The following is a 24,282-nucleotide window of genomic DNA, read 5'->3' as shown; positions in this document are numbered from 1 at the left end:
TCTCTTCCAAAAAGCTATTAACAGATAAATAGCTTAAAGAATATAGTTCCACCTATATGAGTGACTGATAGGACAATTGTAGTTTCAGTGTTCATATTGAACCTTCCTTTCTTAAGTGAGACAGGATCATATTTGCAGAGTCTTTACAATGTGAGACAGGTGTGTCCGATCCTGCTCCTGGAGAGCCACTGTCCTGCATAGTTCAGCTCCAACCCCAATTAAACACACCTGAATCAGCTAATTAATGTCTAGGCATACTAGAAACTCCCTGGCAACTTGTTTTGAGGCAAGTTGGAGCTAAACTCTGCAAGACAGTGACCCCCCCAGGACCGAGTTTGTACGCCCCTGATGTGAGACATCCAAGGGGTTAAGGTTTCTTTTAAAGAAAATTATTTAGCCCCTGTTGGTAGCCCCCGCACCTTAAAAAAAGAGTAGCCTATTTAAAATAAGCCATTGCAACACAATCTAACTTATAATTGTTTTCCAATCCACTGAAATGTTTTTAATAGAAGTTTACTTTACTTATAAATTTGTGTTGCATTTAAATGAGCAGTGGATTTCTAGTTCCTAGCTTGCTTTGGGTGTGAGTGGATTGGGAGAGTAGCTAAATTTTGAAATGACTAGGCTAGTTATGTAATTTTATGTTTTTTGGGGAAAAATGTGAAAGTGGAAAGCTCTGTTATGTGAGATTTTAGAAGATTTTATGTTAGTTTTTGATGTTACCATTGTGCTGAAGCTTGTGCTTAGGTTGAGGATGGGTATGTGAAAACATACTTTGTTGCTCAATTAATGCACTCATTACATTACATGTTGTAAAATGTGTGGTGTGTGCTATTGGTAGCTAGTATATAAGAGTGAGTCTATGTGGTAATTTATGTTAAGAATTTTTTTTCTTGATTTGCTGACGCAACACTCTAAACAAAAGGGGGGTTTTTTTATGCAAGGAAATTTCTTTTAGCATGTTGCGTGCCAGTTTTAAGGTACGTTTACATGTGCTGTTGTTCGGTAAATGATTCAAATCCGGTCATTTCAATAGGAATCCATGCAATTAGGAATTTAGAATTTTTGATGATAGAGAATATAACTTTTTTTGCCACATGAAAATGTCACATTTCGCTAATGTGACTGCACCTTTACTGACAGTTTAGTGGTGACGTCAGCGACCGCTGCAAATACACTGATGGAATCGCAAAGGTTTGCGAAAGTGATGCTCCATAATGTGACAAAAAAGTTTAAAAAGTTCAAATTTAGAAACTTTTTCCTCAGCCCACTATTAACTAATGAGAATCCCAGAGAGGAGTGTCTAGTTCTACTCGTAGTAATTCAATTCAATTCAATTCACTGTATTCCTGCTTGATTTCAAAAACTGATCTGACTCTTTTCACACACACACAACTCACCTTGAACATTCCTATCTGTCAAACACTTTATCCGAGCGTTCCTTATAGGTCATAAGAACTCTTAAGAAAACGTTATGCAAGTGAAAAAGACAACATGCCTCATATCATAAACTCAAACATTTTGAGTTCCCTCTCAAATCACCATGACATCACAGTTGTTTTCGGTAGGTCTGAGAGAGTGAGGATTTATTGCTAGCGGAGTTAGTGGGAGGAGGAATCTGTCTGAAGCGGGAGGAGGGAAAAGGGACAGAGCGCAGAAGGGAAAGTCAGACAGTCTGAATGCAAGGGACAGAGCTGGAACTCGGAAGATAGACACATTCACTTCGGCTTCATCCTGTGAACTCACAGAGCGTGCGGCTGAATGGACATGCTTATTTACACTGGGTGTCTACAGGAGCCCTGAGGACTAACAATACTTACGAATGGAGCCAACATTGACTCTTCACTCTACTGTAAGTTCCCTCCTGAAGTCACTGCATCTGTTTTGGATAAGACTCAATGCATACGGATTGTTCTATATATATATTTAGAATAGATATTTGTTAGAAATTCATTCTCCAAAGTGTTTCATTTGTGCGTGTGGTCTCGCATTGTAATGTTTTTGCCAATGTGGAGTAACTCCCTGAAATGTTTGGTGAAATCTTCGTAAACTTTAAGTAAACCATACTTGAAACGGATGACATCAATGCAGGATTTCTCAGCTGGACTTTCCTCTTGTTCCTCTTGGTTGGTCTTCTACACTGAAACTGCTATGTTAAATATAGCCTAAAGCGGTCTGTCAACACTTCTCCAAGTGTATTCACATTCACACTCCTTGATGTCTTTGCAAAACACATTGTGTAATAGGCTACCTATGTAAATACCATTGCTTTACTTGTTGTTCTTTCTTTAATTTTCACGTGTTTACTAGATATAACAATTATCCATGAGGTCACCATCATGACTTAACATTCAAAGATGTACTTCCAGATAAGGCAAAACATGTCCTATCCTTTGACACAAGTCAGCACTTGATATTCATTCTTCTTGGATGATTTGCTAGTATTTGTCCTTATTCCATGTGCTTTGACAGTTGCATTTCTGATTCTTTGAGCAGAGGCCACCTGTTCTGCTAAAGGGCGATGTTTTCTTTCTCTAGATGCGTGGCCTCCCTGTGCTCCCAGGTCTGGTTGGTAACCCAAAACCACAGGCTATGTGATTATTCCTCTGTCCAACAGAAATGTTTCCTTTGACCTGATTTTGCTTAAAAGGGCCGTTCACACCAAGGATGAAAACTATAAAGATAACTCTAACTATAAAGTTTAAATAATCATTATAATTCTATGCGAATGGGGAAATCCGTTTTAAATTCAATTAAAATGCATTTTAATTTAGATCAAGTCAAGTGGTTTTTATTGTCATCCCCTTCCTGTGTGGAAGGGGAAGAAATAAAAAGCAGTTGGTCTATATAGCCTACAAGACATGACATTACAAGTTGGATTGTGTTTGTTAATATATTAATAATAATCTATTTACTAATTAAAGTCATCCTGTGGAACTTTTGGAAGTTTAATGAGGCCCCCTATGGGCCCCTGGTTGAGATCCACTGCACAGATAGACTGTGCGATGAATAAATAGTGTGTTTAGGCACGTGTATGGAAAAAATGATTATTTTCTGTGTGAATTGAACGCCAAGGCCAGCACCCTGCTCACCTCCGTCTGCATTCACTGTGTCCACCTGCTGCTCTACAGACTTCTCCTTCACCCGCGAGCTGGTGCATCTGACAATAACACAGTCTACACCGAGAATGTCCATAGTTGCATTGTGTCCGGTGTAGACAGGGTGTAACACAATAAATAATCGCATGAAAGCTTTTGAGGAGTGTCTGGCTGAAATGGACATGCACCATTGTTGCTCATTAGTGACTAATTGTTTTAAGACATTGACTTATTAAGATGAAAGAAGCTCTGCTCTGGTTCTGGTTAAAGGTTGGGTTTTGTTTGATGTGGGTTGAACACAGATTTTCTTATGCTTGCCTTGCCTTTCTTTTTTTGTTTTGGACGCAGCCAGGGGGCTAATTTTCTCTGTTTAGCTCAGCTCTGTTTTTCCTGTTTGAGCCATTTAGCAGTAATTTACAGCAGCTTATTACCCCTCATTATTAACCTTTTCAAATCAGCACTTTATAAAAGTAACCTTAGAGCTGCCTCTGCTGACATGGACCATGGATATAAGTTATTCTGTTTTAATATCCACTCAAAAAAACTAGTAAAAAAATGTTTTATCTGATTCAAATTTAAGTTGAATTGATCTTAGAAGCCGGCATACCTAAATATGGAACTCCTTAAAGGAGAACTCCGGGCAATTTTTAAGTTCATCTTGATCGTTATACCTTTGTGAGTACTGTCTATAGAAAAAAAAAGCGAACCGGATTGGTGCTTGCAACACGGAGCTGCTACCGCTAATGCCCAGAGCTCCCACTCAGCTTATGGGGGCATATTCATAAAGAGTGTTTTTGTGCCTCTTAACAGACACAAAATGCCATTAAAATGTCTGTCCAACATGAACAGGGTCCTTACATGACAACAAGATGCGTTCAGCAACTTAGCCATTGTTTAAATTCACCTAAATAGTGTTTTAGACAGCTAGCTGTAGTCTCACGCTGAAGTCCCGTGGGAACTCCCGTTGTAGCCGGGAAAAGGTATTGTTGACTGAAAAGTGCGAGCCTAGTTCTTCGTCTGTATACTCGGGTTCGAATAAATAAGGACGACCATCAAACTCAAAAGCCTCTTCCATGTGTTCAAAATCTTCTATATTCTCCATAGTTACGTTACGAACCATTTCTTCTTTATTTGTGAGCAACTCCGATCATCACTCTACACACACACAACGCTCCTCCACCTGCACAATTCTATTTAGCTTTTCCCGGCTACAACGGGAGTTCCCACGGGACTTCAGCGCGAGACTACAGCTAGCCGTCTAAAACACTATTTAGGTGAATTTAAACAATGGCTAAGTTGCTAAACACATCTTGTTGTCATGTAAGGACCCTGTTTATGTTGGACAGACATTTTAATTGCATTTTGTGTCTGTTAAGAGGCACAAAAACACTCTTTATGAATAACTGCCGTTTTAGCTGAGTGGGAGCTCTGGGCATTAGCGGTAGCAGCTCCGTGTTGCAAGCACCAATCCGGTTCGTTTTTTTTTCCCTATAGAGACAGTACTCACAAAGGTATAATAAGATTAACTTAAAAATTGCCCAGAGTTCTCCTTTAAAATGCTGTCTAGATAGGCAGCTCACTAGGTTTTGGTCTTGCGCTTGTAGTGCAGACCTAATAACTAATATATATAAAAACCTGTAATGTAAATCAATAACTTATTCAGTCCCTCCCTGACCTTTTTTTTTTTTAAGTGAAGAACCTCCATATGTTCCTTAAACTCTTTCTTTTATTCCCATGCCTGCCTGCCTCGGTCATATAACAGGTTGTCTCCTTCCAATACTCCACGATTGCTTTGAAAGCAGTTGGTGGGTATACACTTGGTCACAGGGAACTATATTTGTCAGGAAAGAGATCTACCCGCATATAATTATGAGAGTTAGGTTTCAGTTCGAAAGACTGCTGGTTCGGTACAAAGAGAGGGAGGAAGGAGAGAACGTTTGAAAGTGTTTTTGGGTGGGGTCATGGGTTAAGCTTAGATGATGATGGATGCTTTTTCTCCAGGACTTACCCTTACACAAAGGAGTGGAGAGATGTTTATCCTGTGCAAATCACAGATGCAAATGTGGCAGTGTAAATATTTTCAGATTTCAAAGAAACAAATTGTGTCTTACTGATGCGATCTGACTGGGACTTCATCCACGCTTTCTTAAAGGGATAGTTCACCCAAAAATGAAAATTCTGTCAGTAATTACTCACACTCATGTTGTTCCAACCCGTAAGACTTTCGATCATCTTCGGAACTCATCTTCGGAACACAAATTAAGACATTTTTGATGAAATCTGAGAGCTGGGACACTCATTCATAGGCTTCTAGGTAATCGATATCTGCCATCCCAGAAAAGTTAGTAAAGACATCGTTAAAATAGTCCAACTAACTACAGTGGCTCAACTTTAAATTTATCAAGTGACAAGAATACTTTTTGTACGCAAAACCCCCCAAAAAGAACGACTTTATTCAACTAGTATTCATCTTCTTCTGTGTGGGCCTGGGTGAGTTCACGTAGTGTAACAGCGCAGCGCTTCTGGGTTGTACATCAGAACGTAGGCTCACTATTGGCCAGCATCACACGCATCACACACATGATATCGATTACCTAGAAGTCTATGAAGGAGTGAGCCAGCTCTCAGATTTCATCAAAAATATCTTAATTTGTGTTTCGAAGAGGATCGAAAGTCTTATGGGGTTGGAACAACATGAGGGTGAGTAATTACTGACATAATTTACATTTTTGGGCGAACTATCCCTTTAATGATAGGATTACAAGGATGGCAATGCAAAGACTGTTTTTCCACAACTTGGCACTGCTCAACGTCTTGTAATCTTCAGATGCATCTCTATGGTTTTGTTGCTGGAGCAATCCTGTGTTTGTTTCTGTCTTTTATTTACTCTTACATGACATGCGCAAATCAGTTAGCAGAGCTAAAGAGGCAACGGTGTAGAAGCGGGCGTTGATTTTCTTCTGCAGAGACGGTCTTTCCTCGCCTATGATGTAATAATGTGACAAAATCTGAAACGAGTCGTTTTCTGAGCTTGGTTTCAATAAAAGCTGTTTTTGGACTCACAAGGCAGTTTGGAGTTCTAAAACTTACAGGATATTTTTACAGCACAATGACCTTTATATGTCAAAAAAGCTGAGTGTAACACAGGATTCACTTTCACTGATTCACAAAAGCAGTTTCTACAAAACCTGGTTTAGAAACTTTAACACCATTCACACAGCCCATAGTAGATGATGCATAAAAGCATCAATAAAAAGGAGAAGGATGCTGTAACTATAGATCTCAGGTTAGATATTGCACTGTATTGTAGTGCTTTGTTTTGTTGGATGTTCTGTCCAGAGGCCAAACATTCCTACGCTCAGTCCTCCGGTTGTGACCTCTTAAGTGAATGTGGTATTATTTACACATGGAGACGATCCAGTCATTGTTCCTCATAAGACCCAGAACAGTGTGATTTTTTGCATTTTGTCCTGATGATTACAAGGACGGTCTTCCACAGGCAATGTATTCAAAGTCAGCGGTTAAAATATTGCTGTGGTTCGTTTTATGGTTGGGAAGAGAATACATGGCCTTGGTAAAAAATATTTTGTGGTTTCCATTTTGCGTCTGGTTTTGATTTTCACCTTCACTGTAATCATGTTGTTTCATTGAGAAGTTACTGCTTCTGATTAGGTGAATGGCAAACCATAGTGTTTTTTCTTTATTTGACATTTTCTGGACTTAAAAATCAATGAATACTGGCAGCTAGTATAATGAACACTTGAAGTAGACACATTTTGAGCAAACCATCTTATCAGGCTTTCCCTTCCTCCGTCGGGCTCAAAGGAAGTCTCTGATGTTATTTTCAGGCAGTTTGTTGTCTGCCAGAGATAAGCGGAAGAGATTTGTTTTTCCTCCTTGAAAATGAGTTTACAATTCAGAATAGAATTTGCTCTGGGCCGCAGCTTAAACTAAACTTAGTTTAAGCAGAAGTAGGAGTGTGTTCATCGGTCAGTTTATAAAGTCAGATCAAGCCTGCTCACCCAACAGAACGGATACTTCCTTAATCTGGAGTCACTGACTGAGAATAAGCGGAAACTAATATTGTAAATCTAAAGCCCTCTTTATCTCTCATACATTTATTCTCATCTCCTACTTTATCTCTCATACATACACACCCAACCCGCATACACACATTCATGAGCTCACAGTGTATTCTCACTCAGAAACTTACACACCAGCCCAGCCTATAGGGCTGGCAAACTCTATTTTTTCCTACCACAGAATCCAGTTGAGAGTTGGTTTGAAACCAAAATGAAAAAGAAAAATAGCATATAATATAATCACCCTTCCCTGGCAGCTTCAGTCTGGGAAAGGCCCACCCATCATGCCCAGTGCTAAGAGAAATAAAAATGTCTAAATTTATCTATAAGCACTTCTTTAAATAATCACATATGAAATGCAAATAAATATGCTGCATTTCATCAAAAGGACTGCTGATGAAAATGTTTATTGACCAAGATTTAATCAATGGAAATGAAGCCAATATGCAAAAAAGGCAATAGGGGCTTTCACCAGGACAGTCCCCTGAGAACTAAATTTTCCGCTAGGCACATTTTCGTGGTTGAGTTCTCACCGCCAGTAGGAACTGTGAAGTGACGTAAGCCGGCCACCAGCGACGTCATGTAAGCGTGGCATTCAACAATGTCAACAACTTCGTAGCGTAACGGTTGAGAAGGGCTTCAGCGTCAGTCCATCTATCGCTGTTTTCCATGTTCGTAGAGTAAGTATATGTGTGAACTGTGTTTTTGTGTTTACACGGTGCTGGTGTTTCGTATGGCATGTGTTCCATGCGGCCAATCAACGTTCACTTACATCACTTGGAGTTTCCTATTGTGCTGGGTTAGACCCACCTCTGAAGTAAGGGCTAATTTAGTCCCCCTAAAGGCATTTCTATAACTCAAATCTTGCAGTTCTCATCATAGTTATAGGAACTATGAAAGCGTTCCACTGGTGTGAAAACCCCCATTGATATATCTCACAAATACATGGTGCATTTGAATGAATTCTTTTTACATTTTTCTTCTTAAAGGATAATTCCGGTATTTAACACCTTGAGTCTATATTGTAGTTTGTTTTGGATGAACAAGAGTGGTGGACAACATTTTTTTGACAATGGTTCCTCTCTCGAGTTTTTGACTATAAAAGAATTGGCCATGGACCCATTTAACATTGGAGTCAATGGGCATGTCCGAAAATGTCATTAAAACAACCTTTAACATTAGTTTTGTGATGTTAGTTGATGTTCCAGAAACAAAAAGTGTTGCGAAATACAGTTTCTGTCGTGTTTTATTCGTCATTTTGTAAAATCCCATTGAATTCTGTTGAAGGACTGAGTGCTCGTTAATATAAATGCGCTACCGGAAACGGAAAGGGGGCTGTTTACATTTGGTCGATGTAGTCTTTTTGCTCGCTTCCGTTTCTCATAAGGCTAGCGAGCAGAGCAACTGTGCTCCGGGAGAGTCAGCGAAATAAACAAACAAAACCTTGAAAATATTGAAAGACGTGACCACTGACCAGTGCAATATGAAGTTGAACTCGACTGTGACCGTGAGTGTCCCGCGAGACATAAACATCGGTTATCACCATCAAGTGGTCGGGAGTGTGCTAACGCTTCAGATTCAAATATTGAGCCGAAGTTACACGGTTGTGAAGTGTCTGAAAAAATAGTTCCACTATAGCAAAATAAACGGATTGGAATCATATATTGCGACGATATATTGTTTATAATCATCAACTAACATCACTAACCACTCGGTGAGTTTAACAGTTTTGTAAACGAACATTATTGGCTGTTTTAATGACATTTTCGGACATGCCCATTGACTCCAATGTTAAATGGGTCCATGGCCAATTCAATTATAGTCAAAAACTTGAGAGAGGAACCATTGTCAAAAAAATGTTGTCCACCACTCTTGTTCATCCAAAACAAACTACAATATAGACTCAAGGGGCCCTATCTTGCACCCAGCGCAATTGACTTTGTACACCGACGCATGTATCATTCCTATTTTGCACCCGCGCACAGCGGACTTTTCCCTCCACAGACGCACGTCGGTAAATTAGGAAATGAACTTGCGCTCGCGGGGGCGGTTCAGCGCAAAGAGGAGGCGTGTTCCGGCGCAAAACTTCCATGGTGCTATTTTCCAGTTTTAGAAAGCAATTGCGCCATTGACCAGGAAAAAAACAGTCTAAAGACAGTGGCGCTTTGCGCGTTAGTGATATGGTATTTTAAGGGCGCGTGCTTGGCCATAATGTTAACGCGCATCCACTTTGATTCTCTAATATAAACAGATGCAGCAGTTTTCATTTTTGCAAATCATACATTATTACAAGGAAAAATATTAACACACAAGGGAAATCATTGTTGTGTCCGAAGATGTGAAAAAGATCTATCTAGATAAAAAAAATAAAAAAATCTAGATTAGGCTACACATTTACTATACGCCTGTTTAACCGAAGCTAATTTGGGTGGGTTTCTCCCATCATCCCCAATGTCACTTCTCTGTGTTTTACAGTCCTGACGAGAACGTCGGTTTCCTCGGCTGTGAACCGCTCCTGGCGCGCGCTGGCAAATCCGCCGTTATAATAGAAATCCGCCATGAAACAAGCGCGCCTGCTCTTAAAGGGAATGTGAGAGGACGCTCTGATTGGTTTATTTCACGTTACGCCCAAACCACACCTATGAATAATGAAGCTACTTCAGACCTACCTCTTTTAGATTTGCGTCGGGCGCAAGAGTCATTTATCCCGCTGGGAAAATAGCAACAGCGCCGGGATCCGCCCACAAAGTTACTTGCGCTTTGCACTTTGACACTTGCGTTTCAGATCGTTAAAATAGGGCCCAAGGTGTTAAATACCGGAATTATCCTTTAAACATGCATCGTTAATATCTGACATTGTTTTATATATATATATATATATATATATATATATATATATATATATATATATATATATATATATATATATATATTTGTTTTTCACATTTTCGTCATGTTTGAATAAAAAGAATGCTTATATTTATACACTTAATTTTAATGATTTATTTCAGAAACTTACAACTTTGTTTATTTATAGTGAAACTTAAAACGTTTATTTATAGTGAAAAATACTCATATTTATAATTTTTTATTTATTATTGTGTCTTATTATTTTGATAATTGTTATCACTTATTTTTAATTTCATAAACAAAAAAATTACAAATTAAAAACAATATTTTAGTCAATAGTACAACCGAAATCAATGATCTAATAATGAAATATTATTTTAAGGGACATTCTTTGTTTAAAGGATGAAAATGAACTAAACCAAAAAAAAAAAAAAAAAAAAAATCACTAAACCAAAAAACAAACCTATGCAAAAATGAAGACAGGGAATATGTTGATCACAGTGCTGATCAGTTAGAGTTTGAGGAAGTATCAGTAATATAAATTGTGTGTGACAGGTTATGATGACTACAGTAGAAGAGTTCAGTTAGTCTGTAGCGTATTGTCATATGTTGGGGGTGACTGAACATGTACCGACAAGACTTTTTGTGTCGCTATCTGATCCTGGGTGGAGATCTTCAGGTATTCACACAAACAGTGCATTCAATCACCCACACATGCAGTCGCAGTAATGAACCCAAAATCACAGACAAAGAAAAGAAGCCTCCTGACTATGAGTCTCATTAGGAGACTTTCTTTCAGGAAAAAGCGTCCCCCAAGAGTGGTGAGTTTGCGCTACAGTTTTTTCTCCGGTTTAGATCGTTTTTGTTTGTTTTTTGTGCCAAATGATCGGGCTCGGTGAGACCAGCTGCTTTACTCATTAGCTGTTTTATTTCATTCCTGCACTCCCACACCGAGCAGCTGTGGCAGGGAGTCTCTGGACTTGAGACTCAGTCGTTTCACACTCTGATGTTTCCACAGTTGTGTGTCCGGACGTCTGTCCTCACTTTACTTTAGTTTCAATTCAGTTAAGAGTTACAACACCGTTGTTGAACATTTTGTCACAACTTAATTTAATTGCTTTAAATGATGGTACATTTGTAAAACAGAAGCTTATTTAAATCATTTGCATCGGTTATAACAAACAAAAATTATTAATGCAGTCCCGATGGTACAAAGTCCAGATTTGAAAAAAAAAAAAAGCAAAATCTGTAAGTAATAAATATCAGTAGGCAGTGTTTGGTAAAAGGGCACATATTGGAAAATATATGTAATGGAATTATGTAATAATATTGCTATTTTAAAGGTATATCAAAGTAGAGTGGTTCCATCAGAGAAGCAAACTGCTGTGCACATGGAAATGTTGCATGGTGGTGGTGCAAGTTAAGTTTGAACCCCTCACTTTCATTTCATATTATTCAAAAAAAATTCATTTAATTCTCCAACTTAATTACATTTATTGAATATTTTTTTAAATGTATTCTCGCCTGTGGTTGTTGCTCTTTGTGATTTGTCAGAATATCATGTGTAACTTCAGTTTAAACATGCTATGACAAGCCAAGACATTTTGTTTAGACCAACTGGTCTACTTTTGTAACGGTGTTTTTAGCTGTAGCCTAGAGCTCTGGCTATGGGTTTTGTCTTCCTTATCAACAAATGTCAACAGAAGAAGCTAGAATATGTTTGTTTGAATTCGCAGATCATCTTGAATGAGAAGAAAGATCTTTTTTGACAGCACATAGGTAGTGTAAAAAAAAAAAACTCAAACTAAGAGAATCCAGTTTTATTTCTTAGAGTTTAAAAGGGCAAGTCGTCACCTTACGTAGCCTAGAATGTGGAAATATAAACGAAGCAAGTATCGGCAGCTTTTGCCACACATGTAGTTGTGGCTAAGGTTGCTTTCGTAACCTCAATGGAGGTGTGAAGATTCACAAGAAGAAGGGAATATAGCAGGTGTGCAAAGACATCAGAAGAAAGTCATTTGTGATTGTAAGGGAGATTAAGGCTATGCCAACACTAGTGCGTTTTTCATTTAACGCTGCTTTTTAAAAATAAAAATGATCCTCGTCCATACTGCCGTTTCCACTGTGTTTCAGTAAAGGTCTCCGTTCGTCCACACTACGCGAATGAAAACGCATGGCATGTCACATGACCATTCATGCACACTGGGCATGCGCGTACAAGTGTAAACAGTTGCCAGCTTGCCTCTTGCGCATGTAGGCAGAAATGCAGAGTTTAACTGCACAATGGCAAGTCAGCCAAGCTTGCAGTTCCGTCTCCATGCTATTGTTTACACGGTTGTGGAAGCTGGTCTGTTATTTTCGTGTTCCGGTGGCATAATGGTCATATGATAGGGGCTTGACGAATCAGGGAAGGATACACAAAGATCCATAAGACCCAATCAGGGAGCGAATATGGGCAGTCATATCTTTGTTTTCAAAAGTCTCTGAGTTTTCAAACTAAAACGGGGTCAGCAGCGTTTCCAAAAGTCTCCGTTTTTGAGGGTCGAAGACTCTGCAGTAGTGTGGAAGCCAGACGTATCTGTAGCAAAAGTTATGTGTTTTAAAACGAAAATGCACTAAACAGGGTCTAAGGAACACTATGTGTGGCCTGAAAATGCACAGGTGCCATGTCTATTTAACATCATAAGGCATAACTATTGCTGATACTTACTGAAAATTCTGTCATCTACTCACCTTCATGTTTTTTTTTGGTCTATACATTGAGTCAGTGGGGTGCAATGTTGTTTTTGCTTAATAATATTAGTTATTATACTATTATTTTTACTTTTCTAAGCAATTGTACCGTTTATAGCAAGTTGATGATCAAACCTAAAAAACGTTCCCATAGACTCTAAGGAGAGATATCTAGGGTAAATTCTACAGAGTGATAAATTGAGTACACATAAGACTACAAAAACACCCTAGCGACCACACAGTGCCACCTCCAATATCTTAGCATCAGGAAACCACTCACATTTTCTTCAGAAATTTTTTAGATATACAGACACAGATTGAAAATGAAAATGAGCCTAATTATGGTTCGATGACATGCATTGAAATTTCCCTGTCCTATTCTAGTGAACAGGCTCAAACGTGTTTTCTTCTAAACACAGAAGTTACCTCATTATTTCCTCTTGGATTCCATAAATACAGTTCTCTGGTTTTACTTCTCATAAGTTCCAAGGCATCTGATTGGTTCACAAATAAAAAAATGTCACTCATTCACACAGCTGGTCACAACAACCAGATGTCTGTAAGGCACCCTTGAACCCTGCCACGCTGTACGCCTACCAGATCCTGCTGCTGCGAACCCCCCGTCTAATAACACGTTTGCTCATGGGACCGTGTGTTATATATAGAGCACCTCTGCCTGAGACGCGTGTCATTGGTGGCCTCACAGTCTGTGGTCTGAGATGAATTGTTGCCATAGTGTTTCTGACCAAATACACCAGGGTGGTGGCACAAAACGAATGGTAACCAGCCTACAGCGTTTCAGCTTCTTATTTTCTTCCCTTCTCTGTCTTTTCTCTCTCTGTTTCCCATTACTAACTTCATCCCTCACTACAATTAGAAGCATAGAAGGGTCTGCTTCTGGTCTTATAAGGAGTGAGGTTTACATCAGTGGGTTTGGTAGGACTTTATTGGAGAACGTCTTTATCAGTGGGTCTTGGATTGAGATTGTTACAGTGAAGGACTCGGACTCATGAATCTTATTAGTGAACTCTAGTTTGAGTTGTTCAGAGTGGAGCATAAGCCGGCCTGAGCAACTCACCATTTTAAGACACATTTACGCTTTGAAGTGGCCTGGAGGCTTGTGGTTTTTGAAGGCCATCCCTCTTGCGTCTGTACACTGTGTTAAGAGCATTCTTGGACTGGGATGTGATGGAAAAAAGGCCTACATTGCAGACAAGGCTTAAGCAGTGTTTTCATATGTTTATGTTTATAGAATGCACTGTTTGTATATTGTTAGTTGTTCTCACTAAGCAAACCATCTATTGCTCTTAAGGATTAGGATTTTAAATATATCTCAAACTATAGGTATTTAACTTTGGTGGTGTATAACTTGTCCTGCACTGTTTATGCTATAGAGATGAACGATAGCTCGAACCATGCAGATTGTCGAGGAAAGCTGTGCTATTACTTTTCTAAACGTGTGATTTTCTGGTGATGGCTGACAGATAATAAAGTGGACAAAAAATAAATAAAACATTGAATAAGGGAAACAAGCCATCTGGGGAATAGGGATTTCACTTGGAATGTAATGTAGAATATCATGTTTTCCATCCAAAGTTGTGAATTTAACATATGCGCAAAATTGGAATATCGCATTAAACATTTGAGAATAAAGCACGGTTTCCATCCAGTGAGCCGAAGAGACAAAATCGTCACTAAATATCACTGAGAAAAATGAAAGTTGCTGGAGTGGGAGAAGCCACTGCAAACAATAGTAAAAAAGGCGGGTTGCAAGTCCTACTCTCTCACCAACTGCCCCCAAATATAATAATTTCGCATATAATAAATTACTTGCGTCTCAGAGCACGCAGATGAAACGCGAAGTTATCTTGCTTTCGGAGGCAGATGCCTGGTGTTTGGGAACGCAGTCGTGTTAGACAGTTGTGGGAGGGAACCATTCTGAACCACTTTGACAACAGACTTTGCTTAGGCATTTCAGGACAATCAAAACATTTCAGATGCTGTGCAACAAGTTCGGCCCGCTGGTTAGGCGAGTTATTGCAGTTACATGTCTTTTTTAATGCGCATCGAGGAATTTATTCGGTAAATGTGTTTCCATCTAAATTTATGCGCATGTTTTTTATGCACATTTTTAGACTTTACTGTATGTGTATTTACTATTTTGACGTTTCAGTCCACCGTTTTTTATGCGATATCCCAAAATACGCTTAAAAATAGGTGGATGGAAACATAGCTATTTAGACTTTGGGGTTGGTTCTCTCTCTCTCTCTTTTTTTTTCGGTTACTTTTTACATGTTACTTAATATTTTGAATGATATCAATCCACAATCTGACTTAATTAAACCACACCATGTCCATTCGTCTGGCCGGCAGTCACCATTTACAGTTCCTCCTGAACCCCCCCAAAAAAACTTTGTTTACGTTCATTATTATTTTAATTGTTATGTGATTTGAGGCCAGGCAATTTAATGCTTTGCAGACTCTGCTCTGGCTGTGTGTGTTCATGTATTTTGGAGGAGGCGTGACTTTGGAGACGCTCCGAATGAGGGGTGGGATCTCATGCTTTCAAAGCTAACTTACTATTGCTAGCCCTGGCAAAATTGCCTACCCTAGCTTTTTTCATTTTCGGCAATATTATTGACTTGGATGAGAACTGAACTGAGCTGGATGATGACTGTTCTCTCCAGAGAGAGCTTTTTCCCCCCTGATTATCACTGTAAAGCTGTTTTGAAACAATCTGTATTGTATAAAGCGCTGTATAAATAAAGGTGGCGTGACTACTTGGGAGCGTAAGCTAACAAACATCCAGAGCAACTCCATAGCAACATAATATAGGCTACATCTAATAAATCTAGTGAAAATGAATAAATATGAACCTAATTAATTCATTTTTATTTCGCAAATGTTTTGAAAGAAGTGATTGGAAGCACTTCATGTCCTTATTCTTCTCTTTTTTTCTTAGATCATCACAAAGGTATTTATGCTTAGCACTTCATGTGTCACTGGTCAAAACCATTTGTAAGATAACAGAATGATGCCCTTCACATGAACCCCAATGATTAAAGTGTTTTTCATATGTATCCGCCTTTAGCCGTTCTCCATTCTCAGAATCCTTGTCTTTTATTAGCATATAAATAGCTCTCCGTTAGTCATGGTGAGCTCAGATTTGATAATAGTGACATACTGGGACTGGAATGTGCCATTTCTGATTTTAACTCTTTGCCATTACAGACTGATATGAATGCTCTTATTCATATTGTGTGGCTTTAATGCAGCTAAATGCCAATAAAAACCAGAAAAAATGGATTCGATACAAGTTAAGCTTTTATTTATTTATTTTTATACATGTTAATATTAGACTAGTGAGTACATTTGCTTCCTAACGTTATTTATGTCAAATATTATATATCTACTTATTAATATATAATTTATGTATATGCATAATTTCATCTTCCTAGAAGACTAGCCTATTACTTAAAAGTATTAACCATATGGCTTAAATTACTTGTATTGACTTGCATTATAACTGCATTACTGTTCCTGAAATATTTTTTGGACGGGTGTTAGTTTGGCATTAGTTTACCAGTGCACACAATGAAAAGTGCCTACGGCTGAAATGAACACCCTCGACACAACAAATCCGTTTAGATAAACGGCACCTGATAGAATAGTGCAAGTTCATGCATGATATCACTCAGTAAACATTGTCCAGACGTTCTGTGACTCACGAATCTGATTCCATCGTTTTATTATGTGCCAACAAAGAACTTCTATCTCCCGCCTTTACATTATTTTGTAAAATCTCATTTTGTATTCTCCTCACAAAAGTCTCTGTTTCTTTGTGTGTCCTTCTGCTGTCCCAATAACTGCCCTCATTCCGTTACACTTCCTCCCACTGAACAAACATGATGTGTGTTTGTCCATGTGCTTTGCTCCCAGCCTACCAACGCACACACACACACCTCTGTTAGACGTTATTCTAATGTAAATGAATAGGCAGAGAAGTTATTATGTGGATATGTACCTGGGACCTGGATATTCATTATCCATTCTTAATCTCATTCATTCATTTCATGCTCAAGAGAAGCAGGAGCATTTTATGACCTGAAAAACTTGACTAAAGCTTTGTGTTAATGTTATGGTCTATGCAAGTGTCAGGTCATTTGGTGTGTGTGTGTGTGGGGGCGGTAGCCAGAGCAGAGGTGTGAACAGCTGCGTGTTACTACACACAACTACATCAATGACCATATGTCAAAGCCCTCCCCTCAACAAACACATTTCTCACGCACATTCAGTTAAGATGAGAGAGGCTGCTGAGATGTCTGCAGGCATTTTCTCCAGCTCAGTAACTTTACCTCTCTCCTCTTTTTCTCCTCCTCTGCCCCACCGAAGTCAGGATGGCAATAGCTCATTCATGTCTTTTTTTCTTCTCTTTCAGTCGGCTGCGTCAGATGGAGGTGAGTACTCTGTTTAAACCCTTTCTCAAAAACAACTCAGGAAGTTGTGAACTCTGCTGTCAGTTGGGTTTAAGTGGAGATTGCTATTATAATAAATATTTTAGACTCAAAGCACTGTTATTTAATGTGCGATCCATTACATTTTATTTGTGTGGTATAAGTGTTGATTTGTCTATGAAGAGATGCAAGAAAAACGGTACAAGAGAAGTACAAGATCATAATTTAAGCAAGAAATTAAGCAACAAACCTCACTTTTTAGAAAAATATATAATATTAAATATATATATTGATGAATTACAGATTTGATTGTGTAATTGAAGTAATCTGTTGCAATTGTGTAAAATTGTTGAGCTATATATTTTAGGAATAATTAACACTTTTATTCAGCAAGGGTGCATTCAATTAATCATGTAAAGACATACATAATAAAAATAAATGAATAAATTTGGTTCTTTTGCACTTTCTATTTATCAAAGAATCCTGAAAAAAGCAGCACAACTGATTTCAACATTGATCATAATAAGAAATGTTTCTCGAGCAGCAAATAATCATATTAGAATGATTTCTGAAGGATCATGTGACACTGAATACTAATGTTGCAATGAGTAATGATGCTGAAAATTCAATAGAATATATTACAATAGAAACCAGTTATTTTAAATTGTAATAATATTTCACAATATTAAGGTTTTAATGCCTTTTTGATCAAATGAATGCAACCTTGTGGTGAGCATAAGAGACTTCTTTCAAAAGCATTACAAAAATTGTGCAAACCCTGAACTTTTGAACAGTTGTGTGTATTTTATGATCTATTTACTTCCATCTTATTGAGTTACGCACTGTAGGCGAGTTATTTATTTTGTTGTCAATATAGAATATTAAATCTTTAATATATCCTCTTTATACACCCTTAAAACAAGTCTTGAGTAGAAAGTTACACTTAAAGATTTTGGTTCAGGTTGAAGTGCTTAGAGAAACTTTTTGGGCATCTCAGGAGCAAAAAGTGTCAATTAAACTAAAAAAAAAAACTGTCAAAAAATGTTTCCTCTGATTTGCCTGAGGGAAGTTATGACAGCGAGAATGTTTTGAGGTTTGTCTGGACTTGTCTAACTAATCATATTACACATGATAGACCGCAACTGTTTGTGACAAAGATACAAAACAGAATGAATTGTATTTTTGTGATTTGCAAGCAAGTAAAGCACTCACACATGCCTTTTTTGAAGGTAAAATGTGTCATTTTTCTGATGTTAAAATACATTCTAACTAAAAGTAACATTGATTTGCCCAGAATGTGTAAACACTGGCTCTGTGGTATTTTCAACATTACTCTCATAACACTGGCTCAACCAATGGTGTGAATTTTGAGTGACACCATGTTTGACTAAGCAATGTCAGACTGAAGGAAACCTGTTTGAAAACAGTAATTATTTTCAATTCCACTGTTAACGCTAGTGACTGAAATTACGCATGTTGTTATCGGCATGCTGTGTGTAGAACATCTTAACATTTAAAACCATTCCCACTCCTTTCCTCATGCCTCAGTGTTAAAGACACCTCAGAACAGAGAAGCGATTTTATTTTTGTGATCCAGACCAGAACAGTTTCAAGAATCTCATCCTAAATCATCTCGACTTTGATATTTACTTTTTGCCTGGTCCAGAGCGCAGTGGAGTCAAGCGCCATGACTGCGGCAGCGTGAGCAGTTTGGAAAGTAACGGTAGTCTGCCTAGCGTCAACAACCATTGTCGCTTCTCAGAGCGCCGTGTTGCATCATGGGCCATCAGCTTTGAGCGGTTGCTCCAAGATCCTGTGGGTGTCCGCTATTTTTCTGTAAGTACTGCAGTTTGTCTTAGACATGTGGTTATTGTCAACTAAATATATTTTTTATGGCCAGTGAGTTTGCCTTTGTGTATATCAGATTGATAGTTTGTGTTGATTCATTTGTTGACACCATATCATAAAGTAGAAATGTATTAATGTCACAGGATAGTAGTTTAGATCCAAATGTACTGTTATATGTTCCTGCAGGAGTTTCTAAAGAAGGAGTTTAGTGAGGAAAACATCTTATTCTGGCAGGCCTGTGAATGCTTTAGCCAAGTTCCAGAACATGAGAAAAACCAGGTAATCATCTGCAACACATACACGTTTCCCTCAGTGATACATATTTAATCATCTTTCTCCTTCAGCCTCTGTTGAAATCCTCACAGACCCTTAAAGTGATATTTCACCCAAAAATGAAAGTTCTGTCTTCCGTTACTCACACTTATGAGCATACAGGTCAATAGGTTTTTATCTTATTTAAATCATTTTTTTTAATGTTTATCAGCTGTCCCAGAAGGCCAAAGAGATCTACAATCGTTTCCTCTCAAGTAAAGCTACTATGCCGGTGAACATCGATAGTCAAGCTCAACTTGCTGACGACGTCCTGACGGCTCCACAGCCTAACATGTTCAAACAGCCACAGCTGCAGGTCGATGTGCACACATGAATAAACTCACACAGTTGTCATTGTTTGGCAATCAATAATAACCTTCATTAAACCTTGACTCGTCCCTGCAGATCTTTAACCTGATGAAGATGGACAGTTATGCTCGGTTCCTGAAGTCCACTCTCTATCAGGAGTGTATGATGGCTGATGTAGAGGGCCGACCTCTCCCTGACCCCTGCCCAATCCCATGTAGTCCCGCCCCCTCCAAGCACAGCTTGAACTCTGACCGTTCCACATTCTCCACACCTAAAAAGGTACTGATCTCACTACAGCAACAATAACTCAAGGAAGGTTTGTGAGTAATGTGAAAAACTATTTTTATTTGTTGTCTACGGATGCCAAGCAACATTACCCTTTGCTGTGTTAATGCATCACTACATCATAAAAAAAATATATATAATAAAATAATATGAAATAATAAAACATCCATAAAACTATTAATATTAATAATTCATATTAATATTTTTTTTTGTCCTTAATTAACTACATTTAAATGAGTCAATAAACTATGAATTCTTCTTCCAAAACGTGTTTTTGTCTTACCCTGATTCACTTTGGTAAGTGTTTATATTTTAGACTCGGCAGGATGGTTTTTGTGGAAAATTGCATACCGTACATATGTCACTCGCCTGTCTCGTAATATACGTAAATAGAGAAAAGTTGCTCCGACTACTTTGACTCATTTGTGGTGTGTGAGTGGCAGAGGTTAGTTGTCACAACGAGTGAGAAAGATTGAACATCTCCAACCTCCGGGGAATCACCAAACAAAGATCAGAAGAGAGTCTGCTGGCAAAAAGAGAACTTGACAAAGATCGTAATAAAACAAAAATCAACATTGATTTGGCTTTTCGGAGATGGAGGGATTTGAAATGTTGTAAAAGTGACACGGAGATGGCATTTTTATTACTCAACAGGTGAGAGAGGTATTTTATTGAACAGATAAACTGCCATATGCCGCTCTCTAACAGAGTTCATTGTAAAGCATTATCTATTGTAAAGGGTCAATTCATTATGGTTGTTGTAGCGCTGTGCTGGAATAAAAAAAATGTAAGGAAGTACCGTTTTAAGTACCGTGTCCATGGGTAAAGCTACAGTAACGTCTTCAGCTAGTCAGCTTGAGATCCTTTCCATCTAAACTGGTTATATCTCCGAAGTCTAGTGAATGTTTTATGAGCAGTGGATAACCATATTCATCCACACAGTCACGCAGAGACAAAGCACAACCAAAACAATGTTCTTCTGCAAAATGTATGCAGTTTTGTTGCCAAAAGTTACATAGTGTACCTTTTAATATGAAAATATCTGTAAATATAAAAAAAAAACATTTATTTAATTTCCAGGAAAAATAACTAAATTTTGGTATATACATTTACCTTAATATAAAATAAGGCCATTCTGCCCACTGCATATTTTCATGCTATGAAGCATTTATTGGACGTTAAGTATACTTACATTTCCTATAGCCTGATTCACTGCTATGGTGTTCTGTCTAATTGTGTCATGTTGTTTTACAGGAAAATAAGAAGCCCAAAACAGGCAGGTCAAGTGATGACCTCAGAGAGAAACACTCTGATAAGAAAAATGGCTTCTTCTCCTGGTACAGATATCCAAGTATTGGGAAAGGACAAAGGAAAAGAGAAGCCCCAGATTTACCCTACAGTGAGTTTCAAAACAATCTCTCATGATTTAATTTCTTGTATTCATAATCATAACATCTTATATTTTCGTAGATTTGACCCTGTCTGCTGTTGATGTAGCAATGAGTACTTATACTGATCATGCCTAATAAGATTGGATTTAAGGCATGTAAACGCTTTAAAAAGTGTTCTTTTAACAGGAAAGCATCATAAACCATTTAACAAAACTTGATAGACACACACCTAGCTGTATGTTTTCCCTATTACGTGTTGAATTGGATGTGAATGTATTTACTGATGTCCTGTCAGCCTATTCAATGTGCACACATCTATTTATGTGTTTTTTCAACTTCAAGAACTTGGAGGTTCTGTGGGGTTGATTTTTATGAAAAACATATTTCAGCTTCTTTTTTTTTGTCACTTTAAAATGTGCAGGAAAAGCATGTGTTTTGGTTTTTCATAAACTTTCATCCTATCTATTCTAAAATATCTTCTTCATTTATTATTTCTAATGCCTTTAATGTATAGATTTTGTCCCTGACCCAATTTTTTGAAACAAAGAGCAAAGAAAAACTTTTATTTTGGTAATTCTTTTGTACATTGTAAACACACTCTGAAATCAGTTTAATGTATAATATATGACATTTGCTATGTTGTGATTGGTTATCCATATGTTTGGACAGACTGTAATGGGCGGAGAGAGTCTCAGGGTTCACTGTCTTCTGGTGCGAGTCAAGAGCTCAACACTACCTGTCCCGGAGGAAAGAATGAGGTAAGAGGATTGTGAGTTACATTAGGGAGTTTAGGAGTGCACTATTTAGCTAGGGAGTTACAAACATACTTAGCCATTAGACATGCAAGGGGAGGCTTTTTCAGCAAATCAAAGCAAATATTGTGATCAGACAGTACAGTGATTTTACCACAGGTAACGGGGTGTTCTTAGTGCAACATAAACAAAACATTATTTTGTGTTCCTTTAATACAAATATTAATAGACATTTTTTCCACTACTAATATGACATTATGTTTCATTAAACTAACTGTAGGCTGTTTACAGTTGCCAGGCACCATAGCAATTTGGCACATGAACAAACCAATGTTTTTGCTTCTCTGGGTCTTTTTTATAATTTTTGGTATCTGAAAAGCAGTGTGAGCTGAGACGTTCGGGTTCTGTTTGGGAAAAGGACAAAGATCGATGCAGTAGGACGTGTACAGTAATCCTCCCCGACGGCTCCAGCTGCTCCATTCCTCTACGACAGGGCGCCTCCATCAGACAGGTGCTGCTAGAGCTCTGTCAAAAACAGCACATTAACCTGGCTGCTGTCGACCTCTTCCTCACTGGAGGAGAGAAGGTAGAGCTCCCTTCACAAGCTTTATAATGTCTCCTCTAGTTATACTGTGAATGCTAAACTTGAGCTTTGTCTGTGGTTTCCTTTTCCCCGTCCCATTGTTCCCTTCTTAGCCTTTGGTGTTGGACCAAGATAGTAATACCCTCAACTGCCGAGAACTTCGTCTTGAGAAACGCACTTTGTTCAGGTACATTTGATTATTATCATCTTTCTCTCACACAGATGATCTGTTGAAAGTTCAAGATAATCCCTGAACATTTACTGACCCGAATATTTGCACCCAAATGGAGTTCTGTCATTTTGACTTTTATATTTAGTAGGAAGTCGTCTTCAATACCAGCACAATCTGTTTTCTCTAAGAGGGTCAAATGTAGAAAGACTATCAAACAAATGTCTTGTGGTTGGTGCTAAACTATAAATAAATCCACCCTGTTTTCTATTTTCAGACTGGATCTGGTACCCATTAACAGATCGGTTGGGTTGAAAGCAAAACCCACAAAGCCTGTGACTGAGGTTCTGCGTCCTGTGGTTGCCAAGTATGGACTCCACCTTGGCGATTTGGTGGCCAGAATAGTAAGTGATTGACTGTGACCAATTACACATTATGGTTGGTACGATACGTTGTATATTTTTGCGTTGCACACAGTGCACACTGTTGGTACAGATTTAAATTCAGTCTTAATGATCCAGAAAGGGCAATAATCCAAAAATGTCTCATCGATCTAATTTAGGATACATTTTTATAATGTTATGGCAAATTTAAAACAATAGGATTTCCAGGTGTGAAATGGTTCAGTGTCATAGGGTGTGCAGTTATGTGGAATAGCAGGAACTCTGCTTCTCCGCTGCAGTTTTTCCCCTCTTAAAATGTTAAACAGTGCTCATCTGAGCCATCTTTTAGAAGTTAATGGAAGACAGCACTAAGCAGAGAGGAACGACTGTACTGGCTTGAATACAAAGCCACTTCTCAGCTCTGCAAAGCATGAAAGCTAGTTTATTTTTAGCCAGTGGTCTATGAAGCTTTTACTTATATCGCTTAGCACAGACGTTTAGCATTAACCTTCAAAAGCATAGAAGAAGATCTATGTGACACTAGAATGTGGGGCATAGCTAAAATTACAGATATAGTAGCATGTGCTAACATTTCATATAGCAGTGTTTGGTACATAGACGAATGTTCTGGCTTCAAAACTAGTTAAGTTAAAAACAAGAAAAAACTGTGTTTGGTGGTGCAAGACATTCCAGAAGATGTGAAATGTGCAGCTTGTATTTTTGTTCAAGTGCTTATTTAAATTCTTCCTAACAAAATTGTGTGTTATTTGAGCTATAGAGTTGTCTAAATATTCCTTTTAGCTATGGGAATACTGTTCAGGCTGTTGAGTCTTGCATTACCATCATTTTTGTGAATGGAGTTTGCTCATATAAACTGTACTTTGTGGATAGTTATATCATATAATCATGACAGGATTAGAAAAAATATCCACTGTAATTGTACACAGACAAGGTTATTAATGGGCATTATGGGCAGGAGTACAAAGCAGCGTTTCTCAACTGGTGGGACACAAAAGTGGATCGGGAGACGTTT

The 24,282-nt window shown here is 38.2% G+C and overlaps 1 protein-coding gene across 2 annotated transcripts in view; it reads left to right on the top strand.

Moving 5' to 3' along the window:
• rgs12a (regulator of G protein signaling 12a) overlaps positions 1-24,282 on the top strand; it is a 51,771-nt gene that overhangs the window by 20,786 nt on the left and 6,703 nt on the right. Inside the window, exons 4-13 of one of the 2 annotated variants that reach the window (XM_079585235.1) lie at positions 17,202-17,220; positions 18,884-19,053; positions 19,252-19,344; positions 19,550-19,693; positions 19,783-19,965; positions 21,226-21,370; positions 22,032-22,120; positions 22,497-22,700; positions 22,811-22,884; positions 23,144-23,270. In XM_079585235.1, coding sequence (XP_079441361.1) covers positions 17,202-17,220; positions 18,884-19,053; positions 19,252-19,344; positions 19,550-19,693; positions 19,783-19,965; positions 21,226-21,370; positions 22,032-22,120; positions 22,497-22,700; positions 22,811-22,884; positions 23,144-23,270 — 1,248 coding nt within the window. Of the gene's footprint in view, positions 1-17,201; positions 17,221-18,883; positions 19,054-19,251; positions 19,345-19,549; positions 19,694-19,782; positions 19,966-21,225; positions 21,371-22,031; positions 22,121-22,493; positions 22,701-22,810; positions 22,885-23,143; positions 23,271-24,282 lie in introns of both variants that reach the window. The other variant, XM_079585234.1, reaches the window with a different exon arrangement.

The sequence above is a fragment of the Phoxinus phoxinus genome (genome assembly GCF_949152265.1).
Source record: "Phoxinus phoxinus genome assembly, chromosome: 2".
In the NCBI taxonomy this organism is placed as follows: Eukaryota; Metazoa; Chordata; class Actinopteri; order Cypriniformes; family Leuciscidae; genus Phoxinus; species Phoxinus phoxinus.
The sequence above is the reverse complement of the archived record's forward strand: the minus strand, read 5'-3'. Positions and strand labels throughout refer to the sequence as shown.